At 43.9% G+C, this 15,086-nt stretch overlaps 1 protein-coding gene across 1 annotated transcript in view; it reads left to right on the top strand.

Annotated features, from left to right (window-relative positions):
• SKIC2 (SKI2 subunit of superkiller complex) overlaps nucleotides 1–15,086 on the top strand; it is a 251,546-nt gene that overhangs the window by 173,074 nt on the left and 63,386 nt on the right. The window contains exons 19-21 of the mRNA XM_078645898.1: nucleotides 8,169–8,287; nucleotides 13,688–13,825; nucleotides 14,367–14,504. Of these exons, the coding sequence (XP_078502024.1) occupies nucleotides 8,169–8,287; nucleotides 13,688–13,825; nucleotides 14,367–14,504 (395 nt within the window). The remainder of the gene's footprint in view (nucleotides 1–8,168; nucleotides 8,288–13,687; nucleotides 13,826–14,366; nucleotides 14,505–15,086) is intronic.

Below are 15,086 nucleotides of genomic sequence, written 5' to 3'. Positions count from 1 at the left end.
CTAGGACTTCACACCTGAAAATCGTCCAGGCATGTGTAGGGTGAGGCATAGGTAGAGTCCAGGTAATTTCATGGAATATTATTCAACAATTTACAATTTTACAGAAAACTAAAAAAATCATGAAAATATCAGTCAGCTGCAAAACAAAGAAAGCTCCATTTGCAAATCATAAATGAACTGTGATAGACACGGAGAAGGATTTAAGGGTGGGAAAAAAGACAGCACAATCGCCAGGATATAGAGAACTACATTGCTCCTATATGGTAGAGAATATCCTCCTTAAAGGGAGTCCTAAGTGCTCAAATCCACCCTTCAGAAGGGTCACTGAAAGCCCTGGAGGAATCCTCCATAAGATGCCTGACATATGTCCATAAGGTAGCCCACCCAGGGAGGTAGTGTGCCCAGAGCCAACATAATTGTGATATTTGAAGCAAAAATGTGTTCAGTGGGAGCCATATGGCCCTTGGTCACTCTGTATAGGAAGCTATGGAGGCATACGTCTCCAAAATTTGCAATAAGTGAGGTCGCTAAGCCAAAGTATAGTGGAAGGATCGGTATTCTTTAAGCTGGGGTTGGTTACCAGCTGGGCTTGGTTATCAGCAAGGCTATCACTGTAAACCACACCACATCTTCCTGTAGTGTAGGCACTGGATCTTGGGGGAGGGTGTAATTGACCACAGAGAGGCAGTCAATAAGTCCAGGACAGAATAATGCGATGGGGGCTAGAATTAGATATAGACCCAGGTGGGATGAAAAACTACATCTCAATATAAGTGCAACAAATCCCACATCATCTATTTCCAAACCATCTGAAATACACACTCTGAAGAAAACTAAAGTTGATTAGGTGATTGTGACTATTGAGAGCAATTGACTGAACTTGAGAGCAGCAAAACGTCCCGCAGTTAATCAGACTCGCCAGGCTGAAAATACAGCCGGAGAATGGGTCTTGAGGAAAGAGGAATACAGTTTGGAAGCCAAGTCTGTAGTGTCTGTAGCGAGGTTCAGAGTCTACAAGAAAGGTCCAGGTTCTTTTTTAAGATAAGTGCACCCCACTCCCTTCCAGTTAATGCCAACCATAAGACCTACCCTCTCTTCTCTACATAATTCAGGATGTCCTAAACTCCGTTTTGAGCAAGGCTTCTAGGATAGAACAAACATTTTTGGTCTGAGAAACTAAATAGGAATTGTATTTGCTTTATAATGCCTTATCTAGGTTTGAAGGCCAAATGCTAATCTACTACAACCTTTGTACAAGGCTTCTAATGGATTCCTTCTCTAAAAACATCTTGTGTCGCGAGATTATATCTGGAAAATGTAAACCGCTATGTTGAATGACTGCCAGGAAGCTGGCTTCTGACAACCCTGTAGTCTTCGCTACAGGAGATGTGTGCGGCTCCTATGGGCCCTGCCATGTTTCTACGTGGTTACATTTTTATCTCAGATACTTAAAATTGGAAGCACTGTTGAGACACCCAACCAACAGTGCGTGAATTGGTTGAGGCCTAACATGACTCGTGCTTGTGAGTAAAGCTTTCTGATGCACCAAGTTGCGATCAGAGTGGGACACTAGTACATTTTCTCCTGACATAACCCTGATAGGAGGACCCCAGTCTTGCTGGTGAAGATACCTGTACCAGGCAATGTAAGGGTGTAGCCTGTATTCTTGTGGCTTGAGGGTGGGGACCCAGAGGATGGATGCAGGGCTTCCTTTAGAAATTCCATGAAGATATTGTTAGGAATGTACTGCTGATTAAGTTCTTCCTTTAGCAATGTGGTAGATTGTGGGGGTGAAGGGTGGGACTTCAGTTTCTGTTGTTAATGGTGAGAAAAATTCTAGGCCCGGACTTCACTTTAGTCTGTTCTCTTATTACTGCTTCAGGGAGGCTGATGACAGCCACACCCTGCATGCAGACTGCCACAGTGCTACTTGCTGTGAAAATAAACATTTTACATAAATCATGTGCCTAGAGAGCTGTTTGAGAAGGCCATTTCAAAGAGAACAGCCCCAAACCAGAAGTTTAGGACAGTGGATCCAAATCCTCTTTGTAGAAAATGTGTATAAAGGTTTGATCCAAACCCGCCCACCATGTTCTAGTTCGAAGCTCTTCTTGACCAATGAAAGGAATTTGCCAGATATTAATTGAAGAGCTGCTTTGTAGCCAAGACTGGGCCCTGCCTGACAGCCAGTATTCTAGAGGCGCAGGCACATCACCAGAAACCCCTACTTACTGATGGAGGAGCTGAGGATCTCCTTGATGCCTGCCTGCCTGCTGAGAGAGGGGAGGAGTGAACCTGGCCTTTATAGGAGCAACTGAAGCGGCCCAGTGTGATTCCAGTATAGAGAGCACCTCAAAGAGTTAGTAAACTTGAGAGAGCGATCCAGGACTGCCAAGTGCTAAGATGGTGTCCCCATGTCTCTGTGCAGTATTGGTTAAATTATGCTATCGTGAAATGATCCTGCACTGAGCTGAAATGACTGGTGCTGCTGCTGCCAACGGTAGAACCAAAGTACCACCCAACTGAGAATTCACAAACCAGCCTCACAACCACTGCCAGCAGAAGTGACGGTTTGAAGGGGCGCAAGTGCCAAGAACTGGTGTTGATTCAGGAGCCTGTCCAAATCAACTCCGCAGAGATTGTTCGGCATACAGCCCCTGCTACAGTGAACAAGCCCCAGACGAGTGTGCACCATACTGAAGGGAATGCTCCTTCACCTGCAGCACAGCCTAGATGGCTGCCAAGCAAGTACAGGTTTGGTCCCACAGGGCCTAGCTGTGTGAGAACAAGTGAGACTGAGTCGCACCTGAGTAAAACCACCAAACTCACTTTTTGCTCAAAACTAGTACCCTATAAGGATTATGAGGGATCATTAGGACAGGTCCCCATTAACTGTGGTCCTAATCCATTCATTGCTATATTATATGCTTTCTATGGCCTGGGAGATACAGCAAAGACCGCTAAGCTACAACTTAGCTGGTATGCTGGTGTACTTTCAAGGGGTGGTACCTCTTGCTCTAGTTGCTTTAACCTGGCATATAACAAACAAAACACATTAAACATCACATCACGGATGCATCATAAATTACATAGTCACTATCTCAAGCGGACCGAAATCAGGGAGGCCCATCAGTAAGTGTTAAATATGCTGGTAGGTTTTATCTTGTGATCAGTATGTTCGAGGCATGTGGGCTGCTGAATTCATATCTGTGCATAGATAGCCGCCTAGTGTTGGGTCCGGATGATTGCACCTTGTTGTCCTGGAAGAGTCTTCGAAGTATCACGAGATAGGTGACTCCTCCCCTGGACTACAGTGAACATGGGCATCCTCTCCATCCTCAGATTGTTTTGTTCCGCCATTGGGTTCGGATGCTATTCCTCAACTCCAACTTCAGAACCGAAACTTTTCAACTTTCTAAGGCCAAAAGGCCTTCTAGCTCAACGGTATTGTTCTCGTTCGGTACCCCTCCACTCGAACTTACTTTCCATCTCGATCCGGTCGTCGACGCAGGCCGTTGGGCCTTTTCGACGCCACCTGGGCCTGCTGCCGATGGAAAGGACCCCCTTTAAAAAGTGCCCACATTGTCACTCCAAATTCCCACATACTGATAAACATACAGTATGCAACAAGTGCCTATCACCCGAGCACAACGAGGAAAACTGTACAGCTTGTGCTCAGTTCCGGTCGAAGAAAACTATCTGGAACCGAAGAGCCGCTAGACAAGAAATGCAGCGGCAGGCACCGGAACCGGAGAACATTTTCAAAGACGAACATGACCTCCCAGAAGCAGCCGACTCCGATCTAGAAATCGTCACCGTAGAGGACCAGTCGGACTCCGAGGACCAGATCACACCGGGGCAAACTGTGAGTACCGAGCCCCCAACCCTGCTTCCACCCCAAGACAAGGCTCCGGTCGAAGCATCGCCTAAAGTCCTTAGCCAAGATTGACAAACTCCTTCAGAGGCCCCGCCTTCCAGCTCGGCTCCGAAACCAAACCCAAGCCTTCCGATACCCCAGGAACCAGCAAAACTATTCCTAAAAAGGTCATACAACCTAAATCGGTTGTCGAGCCGAAGACGCTTGTCGAAACAAAAAAGGTCGTCAACGCTAACAAGACAGTCTAGCCGAAACAGGCCGTCGAGCCTAAAAAGAGTGTCGATCCACAAAAAACGCATCGCACTAAAAAGACTATTGACCCGAAGAAGGTCATCGAGCCTACAAAAAACCTCGAGCCGAAAGGGGTCATCGAGCCCAGAAAACACAGGGAACCGAAAAAAGTTGGTGACCCGAAAAAAACGGTCGATCCGAAAAAGGTTGATCCGAAAAAGGTTGATCCGAAAAAGGTCGATCCGAAAAAGGTCGATCCGAAAAAAACGGTCGAACCGAAAAAGGTCGTCGAACCAAAGAAGGTCGCCAAACCAAAAAAGGCAGTACAACCAACAAAGGCGATTTATAGAGAATCCTAGACTGTGCAGTAACTGGATTGTCTGAGACGTATGGTTTGCACACTGTGCGTATGATTTGGCTTTTATACGCACAGTGTGCAAACCATACGTCTCAGACAATCCAGTTACTGCACAGTCTAGGATTCTCTATAAATTACCCAAAATCACATCTGCAACCCTCCCACATACAACAATATCTGGGAGCAACATTAAATACCCTGGTGGCAAAGGCATATCCAAATCCAGCCAGGATAGCCAGCATACAGACGCTCATTCAAAGATTTCGACCACAACACTCCTTGCCAGCTCAAGTGTTCATGCAGCTTATAGGCACGATGGCCTCCTGCATACTCATTGTCCCTCATACCCGGCTTCAAATGCGTCCATTACAAGAATGCTTAGCGCAACAGTGGAACCAAGCTCAAGGACAACTGAAAGACCTAGTGTTGGTCGACAGTCGCACTTCCAACTCTCTGCAGTGGTTGAACCCACAAAACCTTTCCAAGGGGCGATTGTTCCAAGAGCCAGTTTAACAAGTAGTATTGACAGCGGACGCATCACTGACAGTTTCGGGAGCCCACCTACTTCAATACACAGTCCAAGGGCTCTGGACACTCAAGCAAAAGACCCTGCATATAAACCACTTAGAATTGCTAGCAGTATTTCTAGCAATGAAAGCTTTCCAGAAATACTTGAACAACAAGGCTGTGTTGATCCGGACGGACAACATGACAGCCATGTACTACATCCAGAAAAAAGGAGGGACACACTCCCCGCAGCTGTCTCACCTAGCACAGAGCATATGGAGGTGGGCAATTCCAAAAAACATCTTTCTCCTCGCAGAACACCTACCAGGGAAAGACAATCAAATTGCAGATCTACTAAGCAGACACAGCCAACAGATACACAAATGCGAGATTCACCCTCAAGTTCTCCAACCATTCTTCCAAAAATGGAGACATCCAGAGATAGATCTGTTTGCCACAAAAGAAAACTCAAAATGCCAGTCCTTTGCCGGCAGGTTCCCACACCCGTTGTCACAAGGCAATGCGATATGGATGAACTGGTCAGGCAGATTTGCGTACGATTTCCGCCAACCCCACTGATTCCATTAGTGGCACGCAAACTAAGGCAACAATCTCTCACAATGATCATGGTTGCTCCCACATGGGCAAGACAGCCATGGTACACAACACTCCTAGAACTCTCAGTAGTTCCCCATCAAAGACTGCACCTATCGCCACTGCTACTAACTCAGAACCATGGCGAAATCAGGCACCCAGATCCCAATCAGATGAACCTAGCGATCTGGCTCCTGAAGTCTTAGAATTCGGATATCTTAACTTGCCTCCAGACTGCATGAACATTATCAAGGAAGCAAGGCGCCCAACTACTAGAGCGTGCTACGCAGCTAAATGGAAAAGATTTGTAATTTATTGCAATAACAACCAAATAAATCCATTAGATGCCTCTATCTAAGACATAATCTGTTACTTATTACATCTTCAAAGATGCAATCTCGCATACTCTTCGATAAGGCTACACCTTGCTGCTATAGCAGCATATCTCCAAAACAGACAACACGTGTCCCTGTTTAGGATACCACCTATCATAGCTTTTATGGAAGGTCTGAAAAGAATCATCCCTCCAAAACATCCACCTTCGCCAGTCTGGAACTTAAATGTTGTACTTACCAGACTTATGGGGCCACCTTTCGAACCACTCCATTCATGTGAATTACAATTCTTAACATTGAAGGTGGCATTTCTGATTTCCATTACCTCCCACAGGAGAGTGAGTGAGCTACAGGCATTAACCATTCAAGAACCTTTCATGCAAATACACCACAATAAGGTAGTGCTTCGTACTAACCCTAAGTTTATGCCAAAAGTTATATCTACTTTCCATATCAATCAGTCAATAGAATTGCCAGTTTTCTTCCAAAACCTGCAGTCAGTGGCTGAAAGAGCCCAACACACACTAGATGTAAGAAGGGCTCTGCTATATTACGTTGACAGAACCAAATCATTCAGAAAAACAAAGCAACTATTTGTTGTTTTCGCTCCACAACATAAGGGAAATCCCATTTCAAAATCAGGAATAGCCAGATGGATAGTTAAATGCATTCAAATATGCTGTCAAACAGCTAAACGCACTCTAACAGTTCCCCCAAAAGCACACTCAACGCGCAAAATGGGGGAATCCATTGCATTCCTAGGAAACAGTCCCCTAGAAGACATATGTAAGGCGGCTACATGATCTACCATACACACTTACACTAAACACTACTGTGTAGACGTGCAAGCAAAGCAGCAAGCTGCTGTAGGCCAGGCTGTCCTTAAAACTCTTTTTCAAACTGCGGCAGCTGGTACAGGTGACCACCGCTAGAGGAGATACTGCTATACAGTCTATGCACAGATATGAATTCAGCAGCCCACATGCCTCGAACGGAATATGCTACTTACCAGTATGCATCTGTTCTTGGCATGTAGGGCTGCTGACATTCATATCGCCCACCCTGTGCCTGTCACAGTTGCAGTACTTTTCTACATACATTTACATGGTCATCTCTTACTTTTCTATACTCCATCTTTGCCACAATGGCGAAAAACAATCTGAGGATGGAGAGGATGCCCATGCGCACTGTAGTCCAGGGGAGGAGTCACCTATCTCGTGATACTTCGAAGACTCTTCCAGGACAACAAGGTGCAATCATCCGGACCCAACACTAGGCGGCGATCTATGCACAGATATGAATGTCAGCAGCCCTACATGCCAAAAACATGCATACTGGTAAGTAGCATATTCATTTTGGAAGGCTGTACCAGGGTGTCTCACTGACTTCAGCTCTCATTCCCTTCCTAGTAAAGGTGATATCACTGTATCCTTTTGGGAAATGCAATGGAAACCACAAGGATTCAACCCAATCCAGAGCTAAGATACTTCACCCGATAGGTTTTGACGGTCTTGAAACCCTTAAAGATTTGCTCATGACTGGCCTCAACACCGCAGAAGCAGCTCTTAGGTTCTTGGCCCCTGTCATAGTGCTTTGCAAACACATTTGTTCATCTTTCTCCTTTTGGAAGTAGGCGACTTAATATACTACTATTATATTTGCTCCTTCCCTTACAAACGGACTTTAATGCTGTGCCCTTGTGTTTTTATATTTCCCTCACAATAGCCCAAGTGTAGTTCACATTTGTGAGTCCTTCAGATGTGTTAGTTACTCCTGAGTTACAGTACCTTGGTCGATAATCATCTAATTATAGTTTCCTATAGTTTGCTCTCCTCGTTACCTCTGGGGTGCAAGTGACATTGCTGGAACTGACACTGAAATCTCGGGCAGAGTCTGCATGTGCTGTATAGAGCTTGGATCCCCCGTGTCCCCCCTCTTCTGGCATGCGTTCAGCAGATCAAATAAAAAAGTCGGATCAATTGTGGCACCTGAGCATATGGCTAGATTAATCTGCCTAAAGACTGATTAGCTTTTACAACAAAAGTTAACGGGATAAACCAAGGTAATTTTTTCCTTGGTTTATCCTTGACCCCACATATTCCTATGCTGCCTGAACAGATACGCTTAGGCCTGGTTGTCAACATGTAGTTATCTGCACATGTTCTTTGAAAGATCTCACATGTCATTAAGCTTTGTTTCTTGTATTAATGTTGAATTTGGATACATTTTTACTTGTTCACTCTTTGTGACTTTCTTTATATTACAGGGGAATACATCCAGATGGCGGGACGGGCTGGGCGGCGAGGGCTGGACACCACTGGTACGGTTATCCTCCTGTGTAAGGCCAGAGTGCCTGAGATGTCTGATCTTCACAAGATGATGCTGGTACGTTATCTTACACTGCAACACTTGGTACTTCTTGAGTGTTGTTTCTTTATGGCGATATGACCTCTAAATTCCACCAACCACAGCAGTTCTAACTCAATAGTCTTTCTGCCTGTGACATTTATGTTTCGTAGCTCACAGCTCATGAAGTTGTTTGTTTTTTCATTTTTTATAATTTATACTGAAGTAGTTGACTTCACCTGCTTATCTGTATCTTTAAACTCAGAAATGAAACCCTTCTTTCGATCAGTCCAACCCATCTTATAACCATATAATAACTCCTGAGACTTATCAATGCTTACCTACTTCTTGTATAATGCAAGTGGTCATATAACCAAAGGATACCCAACTTCTCAAAACTGCACTCAGGACAAAGTAAATATTATTGCATTTTGTCTTGATTTTCTACTCACATAATATCTCGTTGTTGGGCATTGGGCACATTACTTCGGCTTAAACCCATATGGTTTATCCCTCTATTTACAGAGCTAGCAGCCACTACGTCTATCTACTGATGAGCTGAGCCCATCCTTGGGCCTTGTGCTGCCCTCTTTCCCTGCATTCTGCAATGACCTTTAGCTATGTCTTGCATGCTATCAGGACAAGACCTGAGGCTGCTCTCTATGCCTCAGGCTCCATCTTCCAAGTTTAGGCATATGGCATGATGGGTTGTTCTTCTTCTGCCTTACTCATTATCTTTGGCCATGCCATGGGCTCTGTTCACTCCACGTGGCTATGTTTAAGCATGTTGGTTTCTATGCCCGGTGCAGGTGCCCACTCTTCCTACCCTCATAGCCTATAGGGCACTGTCATTGGTCATAGTTACTAACTCCAGTAGGTTTCTAGTGATTCCTGGTTTTACTCTGGGATCGCGTGACTGCTCCATTCTGGTATCTCTGACTGTTAAGATATATTTGCCTAGAATTTATAGAGGTTTTTTGCGCTTAGCTTTTCTTCCTCTTAGATCTGAAGTTTTCTTCAGTCTGCTTCTGCTTCCACCCTTTTTTCCAGTTCCAGTATGGATCCGGACATGGAGTTAGCCATATTTACTGTCTAAAATGCATCCACCGGAACCGAACACAAGACCATCCCTTGATACATGCCATGCTTAGAACGGATTGACCTGGAAGAGGAAGTTGTAGATAAACACAAAGTAATCTGTCTCCATGATGGGCTGTGTTGTTCCTAAGGTAAAAGCCCAAAGAAATTATTCCCTTAAATAATACTTGCCCTGGATTACAAGAATATAACAAGCATTGCCACAGCCAATAGGTCTTGCCTTTGGGACCTTATAAGTGTTTAGCCAAAGGCGAGACCTATTGGCTATGACAATGCTTGTTGCTCTTCTTGGCATTATCTGTTGCACCAAACCCCTTCAGATTGCCTTGCAATTACCAATAATGTCTCTGAAAGTGCTCTAGTGCAGGACAAGAGGGCACATACGCTACGGTAAGCATAGTTGGCATGGATGGCAACTGCTGCCTGCTGCAAAGACCACCAACAATTGTATTAAATGCATAAAACCAATTACCCTTGGGCCTGACACCAATAGTATTCAAGGGCACCAACAGGGGTTTATTATCCAACCAAAGATCATCCTGCAGAAAGATTAAAAGCAGTCAGACTTCAATCCAAATCTCAGAAAAAGCCACAACGAGGACAAACCTTAGGGCAACAGTTTTTAATAACGATCAAGACATCACCCCACCTCAGAAGTGATAATGCAGGAGAGAGAAGGAGAAGTGACCAGAAGGATTGATGCAGCCCATTCCAGATTAGTCAGCATAAGTGGAGAAGCGTGGCTCAGTGGTTAGAGGCGGCAGACCCGGAAGCTGAGATCGACCGTGGACCAGGGTTCGATTCCCCGCCTCGGCGGGTCTCGGGCTCAAAAATTCCACGGACTCGACAATTCTCGCTCCGGTGCCTACTCAACTCACGGGGTCACACTCTGCGACTCTGGGCAATAGCTTGCTTAATCTCCACTACGGCCCCTCGCAGCGGGATGCCTGGCTTTCACCTTGTGGACACCCTGCCGGGGTTTCTCACAGGGGAATACCAGGACGGGTTCCCTAAGCAAGCGCCGGGACGCTTACGGGCAGCCGTGCGCTTTACAAATCCAGCACATTTACACATTACATTTACATTTACATAAAACACTACATGGGGAGAAGGGAAGCTTAACCTGGAATGCGGAAGCAACAGTAAAGTTTGACACTCGACTGTCAACCTGCTTAGAATGCAGTCAGCTTCAGAATCACTGCAGTGCTAATTTACGAAAAATATCAGAGAGCATTTCTTCTCCGATGTGACAGAATAAAAGCATTCCACACCGAGCTAATCAGTAAGCGCGTCCCTGCGCCCGCGAAAGTGATTTGTGAGGGGGATAGCAGGAGGTGAGCCCGCGAATTTGTGCGCTCGCTGGGGACAGCAGTCTGCTGTTTTTTGAAGCACATACTCATGCATGTGGCACGCCCTTGCACGCTCCGGCAAGGTATATGCTGCCACAAGCACAAGTATGTGCTGAGAAAAATAGTAGAACGAAGGCTAAAGTCTCTACTGCGCGCTGCGTAGGTGAGACCTAAAAAGGAAGGATGAGGATTCTTTTATAAAAACAAATAAATGAATGAAATTACTCCTTTCAATATAACAAACTTTCAGCCTGGCTCCTTATAGAAGACTGTCCTATGCTGGAACACGGGCATCGGAAAGGCACTCCCAACCACAGCTGAGTATGGCATGGGATGATATTGAAAAGAAGAACAGCTTTTGTCAACCACAGCTGCTCAAATGGCGAATTCACATGCAAAGATCTCTTATCTAAATCTACAATAAGACAGACGACAAAACTGTAAGAATGAGTTTCGGAAGGCGTGGTTTGCTAGAGAAATTCCAACCACACTCCTGACCTTGGTTCTTTTTCTGAAAGACTTAACCTTACTTAAAGGTGTGACGGGCTGCCTCACTGTATTTTTTGTATCTATTTCCCTTGTCTTATTTATCAATGTCAGCCTCTATTCTAATGGTATGACCTTTGGCCTGGTTTCTAAGTTGGCTAGGGCTGTGGCTTTGCTTTGTGCCCATTTTACAGCATTGTGTGCACTCTCAAGAATGTCCTATGAGAATTCCAGTGAAAAATGGGACGTTCCAATGAGAACATATTTTGTTTTTGTAAAGTATCATGCAACTTTGTCATATGGAGGAAGACATTGCTATAAGCAATCAGAAATATGATTTCTCTATTGCTGCGTGCTGTACCAGTATGTACCACTAACACCTGGCACCAGGTGTTAGTGGTACATACATCCAGGCATTTCACACAATATATATATTGGTATGAGTTAAGGGTTTGGGGGTAGGGCAAAAATGGCATCTGATTTTAAGATTATTATCTAAGTATACAGACCATTGACCATATAGGTTTGTGAACCTAAATCTGAATTTGTAGACCCTAAAGCATTTGTTTACTTAATTGCATTTCCCTTTCTTAAAGGAATTGCCCAATTCTCTACCTGGAGGTGGGTTATTTACATTATAAATACACATAGATGCAACAAAAAAGGTTATTTCGGTGTCTCAGCCCTGCGCCACTCATATAGCCTTATAACCCGCTGTAAAGGGCTATACCGGCTATTAAAGGCCCTTTCCAGCGTTAAAGCCCGAGCCGAAGGCGAGGGCCTTTAACAAGGGAGAGGGACTTTAATAGCCGGTATAGCCCAGCTACGAAGGGCTTTAAGGCTATTAGAACATTCTGCCACTAAAGGGCAGAATGATTTAACAAAAAAGAACAAAGCCTTATGGGAGCGCGAGGGGATTGGAATCCCCGCAGGCTCCTTGAAGCCTTTGTTCACAGCCAGAGCTGAATGGACCGTACAAAAGCTTTTTTTCACAAAGCACTTTGTGCACTGGTTTATATTTTCCTTACCTGGGATGTGCCTGTGGAAGCCAACATGAACATCTTTTCTCAGCCTATCTGATTCACCTTTTCGTTTCTGAAATGGTCATACAGTCAACTGCCTGTATAGCACAATTTATTTTGTCAGTTTTCTCTTAAGACTACTGAATGGAGTGGTACAAAATCAAGCAAAGGGATTAAGTTGTACCAAATTCCACCTTTAAGTCGGTTTACTACTTTCCAGCGGGTTGGCTGTATCAGAGAGCACGTTTTTCTACAGGAGTTTGACCTGGAATTGCAGGTTCTGGAACTCTGTCCTTCTAACCCTCCTCTGAAATGTCCATCATTCGCAAAACTACATGAAATTTTCCAGAATGAATCCGACTTCAGTACTTTTTCACTAGTTGTGAAGGATGTGGCGTTTATTCGTTGTAGGGAACCAAAAGTTAAGCTGCTTTTCATATGGACATCACAACTGTAAATATAGACTTCCTATTCATTCAGTTACAACAGTGTATTTTTCCAGATTATATTCAAATATTCACCATTTTACAACCATAAACTATTTATCTAACAATTGAAGCTTTCCATAGCTTTGAAACATAAAATATCTCAGCCCAGATCACTTTTCAGATACTTGTAATTTTACATCCATAACATTTCTCGGGTTTCTCTTCGGTATTTAGTGATACAAATGTTTATATCTATGAAATCTCAAAGCTCATGCTACAAATGTTTAATATTTTAACATTTTAGTATAACTTACTCTCTAGTCTAAACATAGTTTAAACATGGATTTTCCTAACCTGCTCTTCAGTTAACCAGCATGTTGTTATGACAGGTGTCTCTATCCATTGTTTGAGTACTTAATGTGTAATGGTAGAACATGTAAGCCATCTTTAAATGCTCAATAACTTGAAACACTTTCAATTGCTTGGGGAATCCTTTATTACAAAACATTTTATCGCCTTGGCTCATATCTAGTTTAACATCTTGCTACTTCGCAAACTATTTCTCAACCAGCTGTGATGAAAACCATTGCCTGCTTTTTACTGCCTAAACCCATTGTGCATTATCCTATTCTGTTCTTCATTAATCTGCATAATATTGCTCCAGATATCTGTTCAATCGTCTTATCTATACGATGATATTCTTACTTACTCTTTGAACACTTACAAGTCTTTAGTGGCACCCTTCTCCTTTTAGTAATTATCACTTTAGTCCATGATTATCGTGAACTTATCTTCTATACTATAGTATTACAAAGTCTCAGTATTTGAAATACTCAACATTGGTCATCTGCAGATTATCCCTGCCAATGTGTAAATATCCATGCTTAGAAATGTCCTTCCTCCACCTAATGCTAGTTACTACTTTGATACTTTTCCTTTTATTGCTTAACCAGCTGCTTTAGCTGTTTTGTGAGTTTAAAACTGTAAAAACATATACTTTTCGGAAAATGCTCTTTCTGTATCCCAATTAATTCTTCAGTTTGTTTTCTCATTCAGGGTAAGCCCACTCACCTGCAGTCCCAGTTCCGTCTCACTTACACCATGATCCTGAATCTACTGCGGGTGGAGGCGCTGCGGGTAGAGGACATGATGAAGCGCAGCTTCTCTGAGTTCCACACGAGGAAGGACTCCAAGGTGAGGACGTCAGCTCATCCAAAAGTGTCACAAGATGGGGGGGGCTGAGACTCACAATTGAGGCATGGTGATCCTCTAGGTAAAGATAATGTTGAATATAAAATTGTTTTCCATTTTTAATGCATGCATTTTAGAGTCTGTTACAAATTTCTCAACCTTGAGAAGATACCTGTTATACTTTTCTGGTCCACAAATATGCCTTAGCAGCCCTCATCTGGGGCTACCCTGTGACCGAGCTGGTAGTTCAGATCTATCCCTCATTACACTGTTTGCATCTCAATTGACACCCCCAATACAAATTTACAAAGTAGCTGTGAATAATCAAACTCTCCTGAATACATGGTCAATGTTCTTACCAGACACTCCCCAAAAACTACAAAATTCATTTTAAAACTGCAGGTTAGGATAACTTTGGCTGGTCTAAAATTAAATGACATACACTGGGCCAAGCACGTTGCAGACTCAGTGGGCTTTTTCCACCTGTACTCTTAAGTGGTCCATGGGAGTTCACAGTTAGTGTTCCATCTCTGCCTTTTCACAGCTCCATGAGCACAGAATTTCTGCGCTGACCAAGGTCCTGTCCAGCATGGAGGAAGTGGAATGTGTGGGGCAGCTCTGCGACCTGGAGCGATACTTCACCGCAGTGAGGGAACTTAAGTACACCCGGGAAATTATTCAGGTGAGTCAGGTTTTGTGGGGCTACAGGCACTGTGAATTAAGGGAGGCTAAGGTGGAGCTTTATAGATAACGATTGCATGGCGGTGAAAGTGACTTCAATTGGGGCATTCTGTTTTTGCTCTGTGCTGGTGCAAGTACTGGGAAGTTGCTGCCATCAGCTTTCTGGATGACAGGACTGGCGACCTGTGAAAGAAATGGAACTGTAGTTATATATGCCATTTTAGACTTTCAATTATGTGCCCTCGGGCTGTAGCATCCTGTCCGAATGTGTATTGAAGCAGTATGTTCAATAGGACCTAACACCTTGTGATTTCTGTTGATAATGCTTGCATTCCATTCCATTCCATTCCCTCTGACATTGTTGGCTTTTATTGTGCCCTGCAGTTTTTCTTGGAATCAAAATGTAGTTTTTATGTAAAGAAGTTCAGATGCTCTCATCCTCAACCACCTGTCATAAGACATTGCTGTTGCTTTCTTGCACTGATGTTTTCATAAGTACCATGTTCTTGCATTTCAAGTTATGTTTTGGTAAGCCTGGGCTTTAGAACTTGGTTGCAATACAAAACCAGGCATAGCCTCCCGC

This window comes from Lissotriton helveticus, chromosome 5_1, assembly GCF_964261635.1.
Source record: "Lissotriton helveticus chromosome 5_1, aLisHel1.1, whole genome shotgun sequence".
Taxonomy (NCBI): Eukaryota; Metazoa; Chordata; class Amphibia; order Caudata; family Salamandridae; genus Lissotriton; species Lissotriton helveticus.
This window is presented reverse-complemented; position numbering and strand designations above follow the sequence as displayed.